This window comes from Hydra viridissima, unplaced genomic scaffold, assembly GCF_058129835.1.
Source record: "Hydra viridissima isolate aposymbiotic clone 2 unplaced genomic scaffold, HvirCarnegie_v1 scaffold_12, whole genome shotgun sequence".
Taxonomy (NCBI): Eukaryota; Metazoa; Cnidaria; class Hydrozoa; order Anthoathecata; family Hydridae; genus Hydra; species Hydra viridissima.
In genome coordinates this window covers 5,833,080-5,849,278 of record NW_028324311.1, presented here as the reverse complement: position 1 = coordinate 5,849,278, position 16,199 = coordinate 5,833,080, and the positions used below count along the sequence as shown (strand labels likewise).

At 30.4% G+C, this 16,199-nt stretch overlaps 2 protein-coding genes and 1 pseudogene across 5 annotated transcripts; all 3 read right to left on the bottom strand.

The window, feature by feature from the left end:
- Nucleotides 1-1,331: 1,331 nt before the first annotated feature.
- Nucleotides 1,332-2,198, bottom strand: LOC149880964 (uncharacterized; annotated as a pseudogene).
- A 2,849-nt stretch (nt 2,199-5,047) lies between these two features.
- Nucleotides 5,048-12,477, bottom strand: LOC145193767 (kelch-like protein 12). 4 transcript variants are annotated; one of them, XM_090067815.1, is made up of 6 exons: nt 12,347-12,477; nt 12,163-12,232; nt 6,040-7,248; nt 5,777-5,964; nt 5,494-5,689; nt 5,048-5,394 (listed from the first exon to the last, which is right to left on the bottom strand). In XM_090067815.1, exons 3-6 carry the CDS (start codon nt 7,233-7,235, stop codon nt 5,190-5,192), a joined length of 1,785 nt encoding a protein of 594 aa, XP_089923941.1. In that variant the 5' UTR covers nt 7,236-7,248; nt 12,163-12,232; nt 12,347-12,477; the 3' UTR covers nt 5,048-5,189. The 4 variants fall into 4 exon arrangements, with proteins under 4 accessions (XP_089923941.1, XP_089923944.1, XP_089923940.1 ...); XM_090067818.1 differs by lacking the exons at nt 12,163-12,232; nt 12,347-12,477 and adding an exon at nt 10,155-10,265; XM_090067814.1 differs by lacking the exons at nt 12,163-12,232; nt 12,347-12,477 and adding an exon at nt 8,704-9,055.
- Nucleotides 12,478-12,714: 237 nt separating this feature from the next.
- Nucleotides 12,715-16,099, bottom strand: LOC145194074 (uncharacterized). Its single transcript, XM_090067822.1, has 8 exons — nt 15,856-16,099; nt 15,641-15,748; nt 15,282-15,491; nt 14,948-15,082; nt 14,791-14,839; nt 14,070-14,134; nt 13,256-13,347; nt 12,715-13,102 (listed from the first exon to the last, which is right to left on the bottom strand). Exons 1-8 carry the CDS (start codon nt 15,922-15,924, stop codon nt 12,979-12,981), a joined length of 852 nt encoding a protein of 283 aa, XP_089923948.1. The 5' UTR covers nt 15,925-16,099; the 3' UTR covers nt 12,715-12,978.
- Between the last annotated feature and the right edge of the window lie 100 nt (nt 16,100-16,199).

Below are 16,199 nucleotides of genomic sequence, written 5' to 3'. Positions count from 1 at the left end.
GCATAATTGTTGATCAATTTCTAGAATTTTTCCAAGTTTCTTCATAAATTTTGCACCATCAGTCGTAATCCAATGATATCATCCTCAAGGTTTATTTTAAAATTTTGGAGTCTTTCTTTTAGAAGTGAAACGCACTTTTTTTTCTGACCTTAAAATGCGAATCAAATTTAAATTCCAATAGCTTTTCAATTCATTGAAGCTTTCGTGGATAATCTTGGTGCTTGCGATTGCAATGTTACTTTAAGTTTATGTTTAGACAGTAAATGGGAATGTAAAACTTTTGTTGAACCACCAGCAATTTTCAATATTTTTTTGCATGTACTACCTTTTCACACAGCTGTTTCATCTGTTCCTCTTAAGAAATGTCTCCATATAAGATTTGTGGTGTTGAATTCAGCGTAATTCGTCATGATATCTACTTAAGTTCTAATTTTTTTTAAAGTACTAAAATTCTTAAATTATTTCAACTTACGTTTCTTCAGCAGATCTGTAATTCTAACTGAATTTGTAACTGTGAAAACGATTACCACTTTGAATAACTGTTAAAAAAAGTTTATTTATTTAACAAACCTTCTGTATTTTGAAAACTTCATGAATTTAAACCGTAGTTGAAGAATTTTTGAGAATCACGCTTACATTTCATCGTATAAGAATTACAGGGTTCTATCGAATTACAGGGTTCTATCGAATTTTCTTTGTTGTTGTGAAAATTTTCTTGGCTAAAATGTTTTATTCCTGTCATTATTTGTAATTAAGACGTCTTTTTATTTATGTTTCATAATTAAACTGATAATATTATTTATGTAATTTTTACATTTTTTGTTTTATTATCAATTGTTAATTAAAGCTTTTATTAACAAATACTTATAATATAAAAAAAGCAGATGGAGCCCTCTAATTCTCATGCGACGATTTGGAATTAAAATGAAGCCAAAAATTCGAAATCAAATTAAAATATTGTAAATAGAATAAACAGCTATGAAACAAATATTTTACCAAAGACTATATTTACAAGACACATAATACTTGTCCCAGTTCATTTCGAGAAATCGGTTCCGAGACGCAGACGCTTAGCTTAATGTAGGGTTCGGACTGTCTGCGCAGATCTGCGCATAAAGTGTAATTTGTCTGCTCCGACGTCTGCGCAGACGTCGGCACCGACAAAATTTATGCGTTGTAGTCGATTTTTTCAAATCAAGAAAAAAAGTTTTCAACTTAAAAAATGTTTTAAGTAATATTTTAACTTTCAGTGATTTTTTTAATTCAGTGGATTAATAACAATAGGAGTTTTCATAGATTCTTACAGTAATAAAAAAATATAATACTGGCGCCTATTCGGTGATTTCTTGATATTCAATTTCATTGAGAATTGCACCTTCTTCAAGAATCTAATCAGTCTTGTCATTTGTGTCCATCAGAACGCTATTGGTATACAAGAATACCAGCTTTTCAAGTCTCTCATTCGTAAGACGATTTCTTAGTCGCGAGTGAATAAATCGAAAGGTCGACTAAGCTCTTTCTGCTGTAGCCGATGAGCAGATCATTTCGTTAATAGGCTTAGAAATTTCGTAAAGAGCAGGATATTTATCGCGACCGATAATGTTCCCATAATTTCGCGCGTTCATCTTGAATACTGTTTCCTTTCTTCACTCAGGCAGCGCAGCCATTTCTTCTATAAAAGCAATCAATTCATCCTCAGCAGTGTCAGCAATTTCAGGTTTGTTCTTTTTGGCGAATTCAACTGTAGCAGTGATAAAATTGGTTTTATCTTCATTCAAATATAAACCTTCTGCGACATTTTTGGGCGTTAACATGAAAGCAATTCCAATACCTGGTGTAAAGAGAAAATCGAGGCGAGATTGCACTTTTTGTTGTATGTCATTATCGTCCTTATATGAATTGTACGTTTGACCAAAGTAATCATACACGAGAAACAATGGAGCTTCATCACTCTCTAGCTTTCCGATCACGTTGGAAGGAAATTCAATGCTTTTGACAAGCTTAGAGAGACGGTCCCAAAATGGGTTAGATTTTATCAACGCCATAACATCAGCAGTTGTATTCTTTGGTTGAATTTCCTTCAGTAATGTACTTTCTTCGTCTACCAACTTAATAAGAACGTATTTTGATAGCTGGAGACTGCTCAGATACAGGCATGGACAATGAAAGAGAAATATTTGCTGCAATTCGTCTTTCATCAAACTTTGCTTTCACGATGTGATGATTTTACGCATATTTGATGATTTTTTCTGCATCTTTGGCTGTTTTTGTGGCCCCAGTTGTAGAAACTATGTCCTTCACAAGCAAGTTGACTCCATGAACTTCGCATCCGCTAGCCGATATGTGTGGATATTTCTTCTCGATGATCCTACACGCTAATTTCATAACAGGAGCGTTGTCGCTTATAAAACTGGTAAAATTTTGTGAGCCAATCTTACATATAAGGAAAAGCGGGTTCTGGCGCATTGATACTTTTCCATACTTAAGGATGCAAACATTGATGCGTTAGTGAACATTTCTTATGTCGTGTTCTGGGACAAACTTATGGATCATTATGGATCATTTGCAAATATATACTACAAAACAAGGACTGGTTAAGACAACATCTTAAAGAACAACACTTTAGACATCTTGAAGAACTTCGTTACTTGATCAAGGTATAGAAATAACATGATTATTTTTATACTTCTTCATTAACTATGCCCAAACATGATCCATAAGTTTGTCCCAGAACACGACATAAGAAATGTTCACTAACGCATCAATGTTTGCATCCTTAAGTATGGAAAAGTAACAATGCGCCAGAACCCGCTTTTCCTTATATATAATCTTCTCAATAACTTGTAAGATTGCCGCGGCAACTGTAGATGAATTTTGAATGATTCCGAATGTATTTATCGAGGTGTAAAAAAAAAGCTTCTGATTGGACGCTTTATAATACAAAAATTCACTATGTGATTGCCTCTTATGTTCGTCCAGCTGTCAGACATCAGTGTTAAGTTTGTTTCAAAATTCAAAATTTCAATTACAGAAGTAGAACGTTTTGTGTATTTTTGGTCGAGCAGAGAACCTGATAAGGTTTTAGCATTCGGGATGACAGATGCGTACGATGGATTAAGCGACTTAACGAAATCCTTAAAGGCCTCCGATTCGACTAAACGAAATGATATACCCGTACGGTAAAAGAAATTAGCGAGCTTCGTGTCGATATTTTTGAGCTCTTCATTAATTGGTGGATGTACACGCTGCGTCGGTGAATCAGACGTAGACGGAAGTTGCTGAGAATCATTGATAAGATATGACGATTCATAATTACGCTTAGAAAAAAATGTTTTTTCCTTGACACTGGCGTTTGGACTTGTTGATCTTTTATGCGCTACAAGGCGTTCCTTCGACCATTGAACAGTTTTGTTGCATGCTAAACAAGTGCCAGAACGCTTCTCTCGATCAAGATTTGTCAAATAATTCGAAATTTTGATGTTTTCCATTTTAAACGTTTTGAATGACGAAAATACAAGAGTTCTTGATTCTAAATCACTTTAAGTTGTAGTAAGAAACACTCACAAAAGTTTATATCAATTGATTATATGTAGCTCGAACCAAAAAGAAACAGATAAGTAATGAAAAACTCGTAAAAAGTAGATAATTATGCAAAAATAATTTCAGACATTTGATTCTGATAATTTAAATTTTTCGTTTCCGTTTAAGTGTCTGCGCAAACGTCGGCGCCGACATCTTCGCAGGTATGCGCATATTTTCGTCTGCGCAGACATTTTCCGAACCCTAGTTTAATGTGAAGTTCTATTCGAGAAAATTCTGGAATAATTAAATTTACACTAAACGAGGGGCGCAAAAGTATATTTTTTTTAATGTTATGACTGTCAATCCATTTTCAAGGATTTAATGTGTGAGAATTTTTAAATAAATGTTTAAACAAAAAAATACAGAGCATAATTGAGGCCCTGAATTAGTGGTGTTAATTCAGCTATTATTCATTTCAATGACGGACGGAAAGGAGTATTGATGGTTTTAGAACACTCACGAAGCAACTATTTCCTTTAAAAATTGGTTAAGACTTAGGAGAAAAAACATAGCAAATGAGACGTTTTTTTTTAAAGGTGAAAATAAACAGCCCCTAAATTGAGAAAGGTTTTACCGAGAAAAATAAGCTGTTTTTGCAGTATCCAAACATTCCATCAACAATATGTATACCTCATAAAGGACCAGCGATTCCAAAAGCACCTGAACCTCATAGTTGAGTGCAGTAATGCACTTAGGAAGCTTGTAGAAATGAACCTTAGGAAGCTTATAGAAATGAACCAAGAGCTTGTTTTAATGACGGATAGGTGGTGTGGATAGCATTCATATTAGGTGACATCAACATTTTTTTTGGAAACAAAGCAGCAAACACGAAAGTGGTTTAAAAACTCATCCAGACCTGCAAATATCTTGGGCAAAATATCATTAAAAACTCATTTTATAACTTTCATTTATAACTCTTTCCATCAGATTGTGGAGTAGCGAGTGACGATCATCATGGAAAGCGCTTCAACAGAAAAGCAAGAAAGGGAAGGGGAAAAAACTGAAGACAAGATTAAAGAAAAGTTTAAAGTTTTCATCTGGTCCTCAGTTTATGAACATTGAACTCTTATTTACTAATTATTATTTTTTAAATATATACAATAGGTTCTTTTATGCATTTACTGTTTCCAATATAGTTTAAACTTAATTCAATTAAAATAAAAAGTATACGAGTTTATATATAAGTACAAAGTTTTGGCGCATTATTTACTTAGCACACGCAGTTGGTAAAGAAATTTTTCGTTGGTATGAAAACTAGTAAATTGTTATATATGAATTCAGAACTTTTCTTAATAAAAAAAAAAAGATCAAAATGCAATTAAATTAATTTTAATCTTTAAAATTGTATTTTTTCTTTTTCTAATCAATTATTCAATTACACGATCGTGCCAAGATATCCTATGCTATCCTATTATTGTATATGTTTTGGACTTTCATACTTGGTGACAAAATAGACAAACAAGAATAACTCAAAACTTCATTTAACGTAAAGCCACTATGTACACTTCCAATCAATGTCGCTGTATAAACAAATTTAAAGAACAGAAAGTTATTTTACATATTTACAGAGTTTCAATCTTCGCTTAAGAATTGCGGAACTGTTACCGTCATTCTGTCGCACATTTATTGACATGGGCTTGCTGCGACGATATTTTCAACATTACTTTTCGATGAATATTTATCGTACAGCATCGCACCATAGTAGGTGTTGGAAGATCCGATATACTACTCCACGTATCTTCATCGATTGAGTATACATCAACTGTACTTACTGGTAACTGAACACTCCAGCCACCGCAAACAAACACGTGACTAAATTTATTTAAATCAAAAGTTAATTACCTCAAATTTAAACAAACCATTGTCTATTCATTTCTTGTCTATTAACTGTCTATTAAGTCAAGTACAAACCCATTTACGGCGGAAGCACCACCATAGTGTCGTGGTTTAGGGAGAGGGGCAACAGTCAACCACTTCATTTGCTCTAAGTCTAGAACTTCAACAGATGAATGATGTTGATCTTTGTAGTATCCTCCGATCACGTAGATCCTAGCGTCATAATAAGCGCACATGGCGTTCTGTCTTTTAACCTGTAGTTGAGGTACTTCTGAATAAAAACTAACAGTTTAAAAAACAACAACAACCAAATAGTCATAACCAATACCGTATAGCAAAATTTAAAAACATAACTCACTTTGATTGTTCCATATATTTGTTTCAGGATCGTAAAAGTCTGTTGACGTTAAATAGTGAGAACCATCATAACCACCAATCGTGTACAAGCATTCCCCATCGGAAATATCACAAGCTCCATCACGAGGACTATGCATATCTGGAATATTTGTCCAAGTGTTTGTCTTAGGATCGTAAACTTCAACTTTCCTAAAGGAAAAATTTTTTAGACTTTGGTGAAAACAAAAAAAAAAAAGTAATAAAGTCGATCGCATGTAAAACTACCTTAACGGGAAATTTCCATCGTATCCCCCTAATGCGTACAACTTGCCTCTTAATTGAACAAGACCAAAATTGCTTCTTGGTGTGTTCATATCTGAAATTGCAAACCACGAATAGCTCTCAGTACTAAAATATTCCCCACATGATTTACGCTTCCACTCTGAGCTACCACCAACCACATATATATTAGAGTCTAAAACCGCCATACCAGGGCAATGACGCGGCGTACACCTTGCTAACTCACCCCAACAGTTGGTATCAAAATTAAAGATGCTCAAAGTGGGACCCCCTAAAGCTACAATGCTTGTTACATACTGCTCACATTTTCGTGGATATAGCCATGTTTTCGGAAACGTATCACTACCATTTTCAAGAAAACGATCATCGAGGTAACGACGATTTGAAATCATCTCTACAGCTGAATTAAGTAAAGCAAGCACATTAAAATTAGAGCGAATTTCAACATTTTCTATACAATTATTCAACAACTCTACACTGACAAAGGGAAGGTGTATGACTTTGAAAACTTTCTCAAGGTCTCCAACACGTTGATGCGGTTCATAGTTAAACCATGTAAGAACGGCGTTGAATATAGAATTTTCGTTCGGTACTGAAATTTCTTCGCACGAAAGAATATCAATTAGAACGTCCACTTGAAGAAGCTGAAAGTCAGGTTGAGAGGACAACTCTGAAAAGTTAGTTGTAATTAATTCCAACGTTTTTTTCTCTAAAGCCTGCAGAGAGAATTGCTTGCTTATACTGAAAATTCTGAGGCAGTTTTCGTCATCAATGCGATCGCGAAGGAATTTTGCGCATCGATTTTTTAAGTTTTCTAAAAGCATTAGCGCGGAAGCTTCCAGGAGATCCTGCACGTTCTCCTCTGATATTATTATTGTACCACAGTACATGTACGTTAAAATTGACTCCATGGTTGTCGCCGATACTCCATGAATGCATACGTGTTTTTCATTCGCCGCTAATGGACCGCTAAACATTGACATAAAGTAATCGCCGCTCGTTGCAAGAATAATCCGGTGTGCAGGGAACATTTTCCCATCCACTTCGAGTACTACATCCGTCAAGACATTTTCTTTGCGAAGCTTATCAGAACCTTGGGAAAATTTTTTACTAAAGGAATCATCAGAGAACAACTCATCAGTTACTTCAAGAAACGGAAATTTTGTGCGGATTTTTCTCATTTCAAACCCAAACCTACAGAAAGCAACAGATAAAAATTGAAATTTTCTAGTTTAAGAGTAATGGTCGGATATTTTGAAGCGCATCGCAAACGTTATCCACTATTGCAACAAAAAAAACAACAAAAAAAAAAACAACAAGATACACTTCAGTGCAAAAATGCAAGAAATAATAAAAATATGTTCTCTTAGGTACCCCTTTTTAACACGTTCTTCGGTTACCGTAACAAAACTATACTATTAAAAACTTAGCGTTATTATGTCAGACCATATAAATTTTAAAGATTGAGGTACGTTTATAAAATCATTAAAATTTTTTTTTTTTTTGGTCTTGGTCAGACAATATCTGCTCAACATTGAAAGCTTATAAAATTTTCCAGAAATATATGCATAATATTTTCTTTTGCGCATGAAAAATACGTTAAAAAGGTTGCTCCAATGAGTTTTTAGATAAACAATATTTTTTCTGTTTGTTCCCAAACAAAAGTGAACAAATTAAAATAAGGTATGCTGATCGGACGATAAATTTAAAAGCAACAACTGATAACCGTTAGAATATTATTTCTAGAATCGTGCGTATTAGTGTTACGCAACAAATGGCGCAATTGATAATCATTTAAAACGTAAATTAAGACAATTTTAATGGAGCGTGCGTGAAAGCGTTTTCCATTTTGTAGCGTGATTTAATGAATATAAATACTTCCTCCAACCTGCACAACGCTATTTTACCATTTTATAATTTCAAAGTAAAACAAAATTAAAAATTTACTTTAGCAGACCACTTATTACGTCAGTCAACGACAACTTTTAGGACAGACTGCACTAACACACACACACACACACACACACATACACACACCTCTGCACGTAGATTTCCCAACGTAATTAGTAAAGTATTTATTTATTAAACAAAATTATATGCTAAAACAAACGCAGCTCAGAAAAACATAATACACAGCGTCGTCTTTTCAAAATAAATATTAATGCAAATAAAAAGACGACTTAACATTTTAAATATGTATATAAAGGAAGCAATGTAAGCTGTCAACAAGAAGACGCTCCAGGTAATCGATAATAATACCAAAGCAAAAAACTTAGTAAGAATCGAAGCAGCTTAGAGAATGACTTTTTTTTCTTTCAAATCGAATACTTGAAATTATTTGAATTAAAGTTTTAAATACATGGTAACTATTTAAGAAAAAAGTTCTATTAAAAAATAAACAACAAAAAGTGTAAATATTAAATTATTTTCCTTTTAAAATCATCGTTATAAAACAAAACACACGCCAAACAAAATGACTCATTCTTTATTTGAAATTAATGCAGTTGGACCTTTATTTTTCAAAGTTATAACATGCAACGGCTTCACGAAGAACCCACAATGAAATAAGTAAAAAAGATAACGACGCATTAAAAACTTCTTTTCAAATTAGTACTGTTTATAAAAAATGTCACTAAATATTAGTCTTACTTGAAACACCGAGCGACATCTTCCTTCATCTTTCTGTGTAAATTTTTTTTAACTCCGAAATATTTTGACAAACCGATCTTAAGATAATTATTATCCACTAGTCATGACGTCAGTTAACTAAGAATTCGCTATTTATTAACTCCGATGCAGGGGTGTTTTAAATCCCCTAAAATTTTCCTAGATATCATTAAGCTTATACAGTCAACTGGTAAAACCAGCTAATTACAAAAACTTACAACTTTTTTTAAAGTTAAAATCAAATTCAAAAATCTCAAAAAATTTACTCTTTGATATTTTTAAGAAGCTTTTAAAATAAAAAGTAAGCAACATAATTACTCACTAAAGAGTATTTAAAAATTGTATAAACATAACCTCCATAGAAACTTAATCCAAATAAAATTTGGTTAACGTTGAGAATTTAAAAAACGATTCTGAGGCGCTGTTGACATTAAAACTCATATTGTGGGAAAAAAGAAAAATCTTCACCACGAGTACCCATCAACTCACAAACCACGGCCACAGTACGGGTGTTGTTAAAAATTATTTAACCAAATAAAAAGTAAAAAAAAATAATAAAAAATGAAAAAAAAATAAAATAAAAAAAAAAAATAATAATAAAAGAAAAAAAAAACACAGCCCAAAGGATTAGAATTTTATAAGAACTTTCCCTGAAATTCTCTTTAATCTTTTAACGATTGTTCTTTAATTCTCTTAAAACCCAATAAGTGCTAAAAATGTTAACGCGCAGAGAATTGTGGTCAGTTAATATGTTACTAGCTGTATTCGTTTAGTGCCAGCGAAATCTTTATTCGGCCAATGGCGGTAGAAAAACTTAATAAGGAAGTTTTTATTAACACTTGCAAAGCGGAATGAAAGATAAGTAGTAATGTTAATATCGAGCGATAAGCCAAATCCATAAAATTTGAGCTTTTTCAAGCTTGGCTCCAAAAAAAATATTGTAATAAATGGACCTGAATTCAAAGTGACATTACGAAAAAATATTTTTAATTTTTTTTTTTTTAGGTTTTACTATATTTTGTTTTTAATAAGAAATACTTGCTAAGTATTTCTTATTAAAAACAAAATATAGTAAAACCTAAAAAATCTATCAATAAATTTGTGTATGCTAACATATTAACATATATTAATTAGAGGCTGAATCAAACGACACTAGGAAAAGCTTTAAATATTGAGAAATCACTTTTAGGAGCGCAGAAGAAAAATCCATTGTTTTATCTATTTACAAAGTTTGGATAGGTTTAATATTAGGTTTAAGAATCGATATGATAAATAGTTTTGTTAATGTGTTAATAAGTTATTAAAAATTCAATTTTTCTCAATTATAAATTATGAAACATCTACGTTCTCACAAAAATCGAAAGTCTCTCACTAAAAATCGCAAAAACAATACCAAATGGGAACAAAGACTTTTGATGGTCCAAATAACTTACGATGATGGTGTATGCAAACAACTTCCTTTTGTAACTTTTTATTACTCCCATTAAAATCATAAGGATCTTTTGGGACAACCTTAACTATAACTGATTAATACATATGCTAGATGTCTAACTTGCGGGATTTTATTGGACGAAAAGTGAAACCGCTTTTATTTTCAAATTTAATCCGCCATTTGTAATAAGGGCAAAAGCTATATCCGACATGCGAAATAAAAGTTAAAGATGCATGTTGAGAGCATTTAAAGTTCCCAATAAATTAAAGATCATTCGAAAACTCGCTTTGATATTTACTTAGATAAGTTTTTTATGAGCCTAGGTTCTTTATAAGATATCATAATTCATAGAAATGCTTTAAAAGCGTGTGTCCCAAGTTAAACAACTTGGAGCTTTTTTCTTTTATGAAATCTGTGAAAAAATATGTCACTCCCTTTCATGTATCTATTAGAATCATACGCAGCACAGGAATTCACCGTTTTAATGTTAATTTTTAAGATATTATATAACTAGATAAGTTTTTTTGTCCTAATTAGAAATGGCCTCCACAGCATTACGTCATAACATACGGCTTCACTTTTCGGATCGAGGTTAGACATAAAATGTGATTGTCTTTATCCTTTCCCCATGATTGAATTAAACTAGAAAACTTAAAATGCACAGACTGTAATCTACAAAATGATTTTTCTCAATAGTATGACCAGTTATAAGCAATTTCATTAAGACGATTATAAGCAATTTCATTATCAATATTTTTGAATTCTTGTTGATTTTAATGAAGTTGACAACTTGATCGTAATATTCATTGCCCTTAAACTTTTAATTAGGAGTGGGCCTTTTTAAAATTTTATCTATAATAAAAGTCTTTTCATCTCTCAACCTGAAAATCTGTTCCAAACTTTGTAAAAATACTTCATGTAAACTTTCAATTTAGGTCAAATGAAAAATCATTTTGTAGATTACAGTCTGTGCATTTTAAGTTTTCTAGTTTAATTCAATCATGGGGAATACTTTCCTTTTTACATAAATAATCAGTTATGTGATTGTCTTTATCCCTTTATACTTTACAGCAATAATGCTTCAGAAGAAGACATTGTGTTTTGTGATAAATACGAAAAAGAAAGATTTGAGAACACTATTTTAAAAGGTGGCGGAGAATTTTATATATCATGTAATCATGTGAGAAGGAGATAAAGATTGTCTTTATCCCTTTATACTTTATAGCAATAATGCTTCTTCTGAAGCATTATTGCTATAAAGTATAAAGGGATAAAGACAATCACATAACTGATTATTTATGTAAAAAGGAAAAGTTTTTTTTTCACATCTTTTATCAAGATCACATCCAAAGTCATTCTCACTTTTATCGCAAAATTTCCCTTTTCAGATCTACTTTCATTTATATCTTTCATCTGTTACATTATTACATAATTTAAAGTTACAACATGCAAAAATATTCAGAAAAAAACTTCATTTAAGTGATCATTTTTTTTTAAAACAACATTTAAAGAAAAAACATGAACTTTAAGCTCACAGTTTATTTAGTAATCTACCTGAAAAAGATTATAAACATTTTTAAAACCTAAAAAAGGCTTAAGATTACACATTTTTAGGTACAAACTTAAAATGTATATTTTCAAAATATGCAAAGGTATAAGGCCCATGCCTCCAGTAAAACGTCATTGTAATTATAAACTCATTGCAAGATTCTAATTTTTAGATTTAAAGGTATAAATATTCCTGGACTAAATAATATGGATTGCATGAAGTACTCTTACATGATCTTTTTTTATAAATGATTAGTTTATGTTTATCAATAAGATTAAAAAATGATTACTTTTAATATTATAATCATTATCCATCATGATTATCCATCATGATTATGATTATGAAAGTTAAAGAAACTTCATTATGTTTAATTTTCCAACATGCATACAACAAGAGAATAAAATCTTTAATGCAAAAAAAGTAAAGAAATATACAAAATAAACAAAACAAAAAAAAATACCCTTAAGGATGGAAATCTAACATGGCCAATTTCTTTGGAATAATTGGTTTAATCATGTCTTGTTGGTATTCTAAAGGAAAAACATCAAATAGAAGAATTAATAAAAGATAAATAAATGAAAACGTGCTTCAATTCTTTGAAATCCTCAAATAACAACAAATACCATTTACAGAAAGCACATTACCCCTTAACGTTGAAAATCTAACATCATCTCTTGAATCTATTTTATTTATTAACCAATGGTCTAAAGAAACAACATTAAATTTCAAGAATCAATAAAAACATTTTGAAACATTATCCAAGTTTTTTAAAATTATAATTTCTTCACTTCAAAAGAGAATTTAAAATCTAAACATACAAAATTAAATGTAAATACATTTTTATTGTGATAACAGTATAACAATTACAAAACAATAACAACTGATAAAAATAAATAAAATACATAAATAAGTTCATAAATATAAAGATTTTTTGTTTAATGCTAAAAAAACAAAAACGATATCATAAGAATTTTTCAAACTAAAAAAAAAAAAAAAAAAAAAAAAAAAAATTAAACAAGCAAACAAAACAGTAGAAACAAACAAACAAAAAAAAATCCAAAAATAGCAACAAACCTTTTCAGTAAAAATTATTTAAAAAACGTTTAATATCTTTTTTAAGTGTCATATTACCTTTAAATAACATTAAATGTTTAAGCATAAATATAACAACTGTGTATAAAAAGTTATCACAACATTTGGCTTTATCATTTAAAATTTTTATCAACGTTTAAATAAGTCAAATAAAGTTTTTGCTTTTAATTTTTAATTTCTCTCTTTATCTCCTTCTCACATGATTACATGATATATAAAATTCTCCGCCACCTTTTAAAATAGTGTTCTCAAATCTTTCTTTTTCGTATTTATCACGAAACACAATGTCTTCTTCTGAAGCGTTATTGCTATAAAGTATTGAGATCTCTTTAGTAAAAAAGAAATGTTTTATAATAAGTTTATATTTATGCTGAATTACTGTGCATTTTAATGACAATGCATACTTTCTAAACATTTATATCTTAATTCATAACTTGCTCATAAGTAAAAATAAAAGAAACCTATATTCGTTGCAGCACCAAAGTGCCAATAAAAACAGAAGACCAATTGCTGGAATAAGCATTAACATGTAAGCAATATACCAGACTGATATCTAGTATGAAAAAAATAGTCATAAATATACAAAGAAAAAGTTACAAGCAAGAGACAAATACACAGGTGTCATAAAAAACCATAAATATCAGCACATTATATTAATACAACAACAACAACAGCTATTTTCCAGTTTTTTGAAAAAGCATATATTTAAAAACATATACACTGCATATAACTTAATTTATAAGTAAAAGAATAAGAGATATAAATATTTTCAGCTCTAAAAACTTCTGGATACTTATTTATAAATGTAAAAATCCTCAATAGCCTAATATTTCATCAAAAGCCAAGGCTAGTATGTATTCCAAAAAAAAATTCTTCTCTTTTTTAGTTGCTTGTAATTTCACTTTTTTTCCCTAAGTCTTTTTTTTTAAACTTGCAATTTCAACAATAACTTTATCAATGCAAAAGGCCTAAGTTAACAATGCATAGTTAACAAAACAAAACCAATGCTCACTGTTAGATATGATTTCAGGAATCTTGCAAGTAAAGGTTTTTAAGGTGAATACAGTTGTAAGATGTCAAAATGTGGTGTTGAACTGATGAATATGTCTTATTGCTATAACACCAATGAAATATAGATATAACAAATGGTGTTAAGCTTATAAAATAGTATATAGCAGATACTTTGGTGATAAAAATGCATACATAGTAACATCAGTAATTTTATATGCTTTGTTTACTTAAATCTGTTAAGTAAATCTTATCAAAGTAACTTACATCTTCAAAATCACTATAGAAATTGTCACAATTAAGTGGTGCACAGAGAGACTTTGAGAGTGAATCTAAAAATAAATAACAAAAATCTTCCCCTTGATTTTGAAATTATAAAAACATGTCTTATAACATCTTATAATTTTGACTAAAAACCATTTTCTGAAAACTTTTTCCATAATAGAGATTCTGTTGCATAATTACATAAGCAATGGTAAGTGATTCTGCAATATAACAACTACTTAACATATTTTTACAATCACAAGATATAAACCTAGCAACTGCTTCTTGTTTAGCATTTATTAATTGGACACCTTACACAATCATAAACTTTTGATCATTTGGCTTTTTGCTTTATTACCAAATGAATGCTAAAGTCATGTACAGTAACACCTTCAACTTTATTTCAGTTAATGTGGACCTTAAGTAGACAACTGAGTAAACCTAAAGAAGAATCTAAAACCCTTATGGAAAAAATTGAGTAAAATCATGAAGAATGTTAGAAGTATGATATTAACCACACAATAATTTATATTTAAACCCTCTGACACTGTACAATACATCACAAGAACTACCACAAATGTTTGCAACTCATGAAATCTTATTTAGAACTGTTAGACATTATAAACACAGCAAAGAACAGAACATATTCCCCTTACCATAGATATAATGCTGTATATCTAGAAGACAGGTGTATATCATTTTCTAAGAGACATTAACTGCTTACCATAAATATAGTGCTGCATCTCTGGTGGAAGACAGGTGTATATTATTTTCTAAGAAATATTAAGTAATTAGTAAAATCTCAAAAAATAATAAAAACAATATTATAATAAAAAAACAAACTTTTGTTTATCTAATAGAAAAGCAATCTGACAAATTACCTCACATTTTCTTTGTAATTCCCGAACATATTTCTTTTGACAAAGTCCAAATTCTGCCTGGTTTATTGGGAACCTTTCATGCAGATCACAACGGAAGATGTCACAGTAATCAGATAAACACACAGAATCTTTGTTCTATTTGTAGATTAACTGATTGAGATTAATAGTGAAAAAAACATAAGTTTATTAAAATTATGCAGTGAAAAATTAATTATGCAGTGAAAAATTATGCATGATAAACAAGTATATAAATGTAATTTATTCAAATATGTAAATTATACTTTTGTTGAAGATGTAAACATGCTCTTGCCTACAATATAACAAGCTTACTTACAAACACATATACTTTTGTATGCTTCTTTTCCACATGTGCATTAAAATAATCCTCATTTAAGAACAATTTACCACAAAATTCACATTTTATATGTCCAGCTGACAATTCTGTTTTACCTGCTTCTATCTGATGATAAATATTTCGTTCCCGCATAAAAATGCATTGACGAGGTACCTCAAGATTATATCTTTTGTAAACAGGATAGAAATGCTAAGGATTAAAAAATAATTAAAACACTCCGTTAAAGAGAAACTTTGATCAACTACTAAAGATTTAAAACTTTTGAGAGAGCAGCATCTAACATACCTTGATCAATAACTAGAGATTAAAAACATTTGAGAGGGCAGCATCTAACATACCTGAGCCAAAATATGGCTAATTAATCCAGATCTTTTAATTGAGCAATTGCGCTTAAAGTCAGTTACAATAGATTTGCCCCACAGAGGATTTTTTGGAGGAAGTTTTCTCTATTAAAAATCAAGTTTGGAATTAGACAAGTTTTTAAAAAGTCATTCGAACAAGATGGTTCTTACCAAAAACAAAAAACAGAGAACAACCAAAACATAAATTTCACCTTCTTTGAGGTGGATTGAATAACTAGCAGTAGTAACACTATAGAAAATGCTATCCATCTTCTGAACATTTCATAATTATATACACAACTCCTGCTGAAAATTGAGAATAACCTTCTCTTTTTTGAGAAATACTTCCAAAAAAAAAAAGCATAGATTTTTTTTAATTCTAAAAATAGTTTTAATCTTTAAAAATTGCAAAACATCAATCCTTGACCAATATGTGACTAATATGCACTTTTCCTTCATTAGTAAAGCAAAAGAAAATACAGCTAAAAATTGAAAATTATCATACATACATAGTTTAAACATAAAATAAAATTTGATAAAATCAAGACTATTAAGT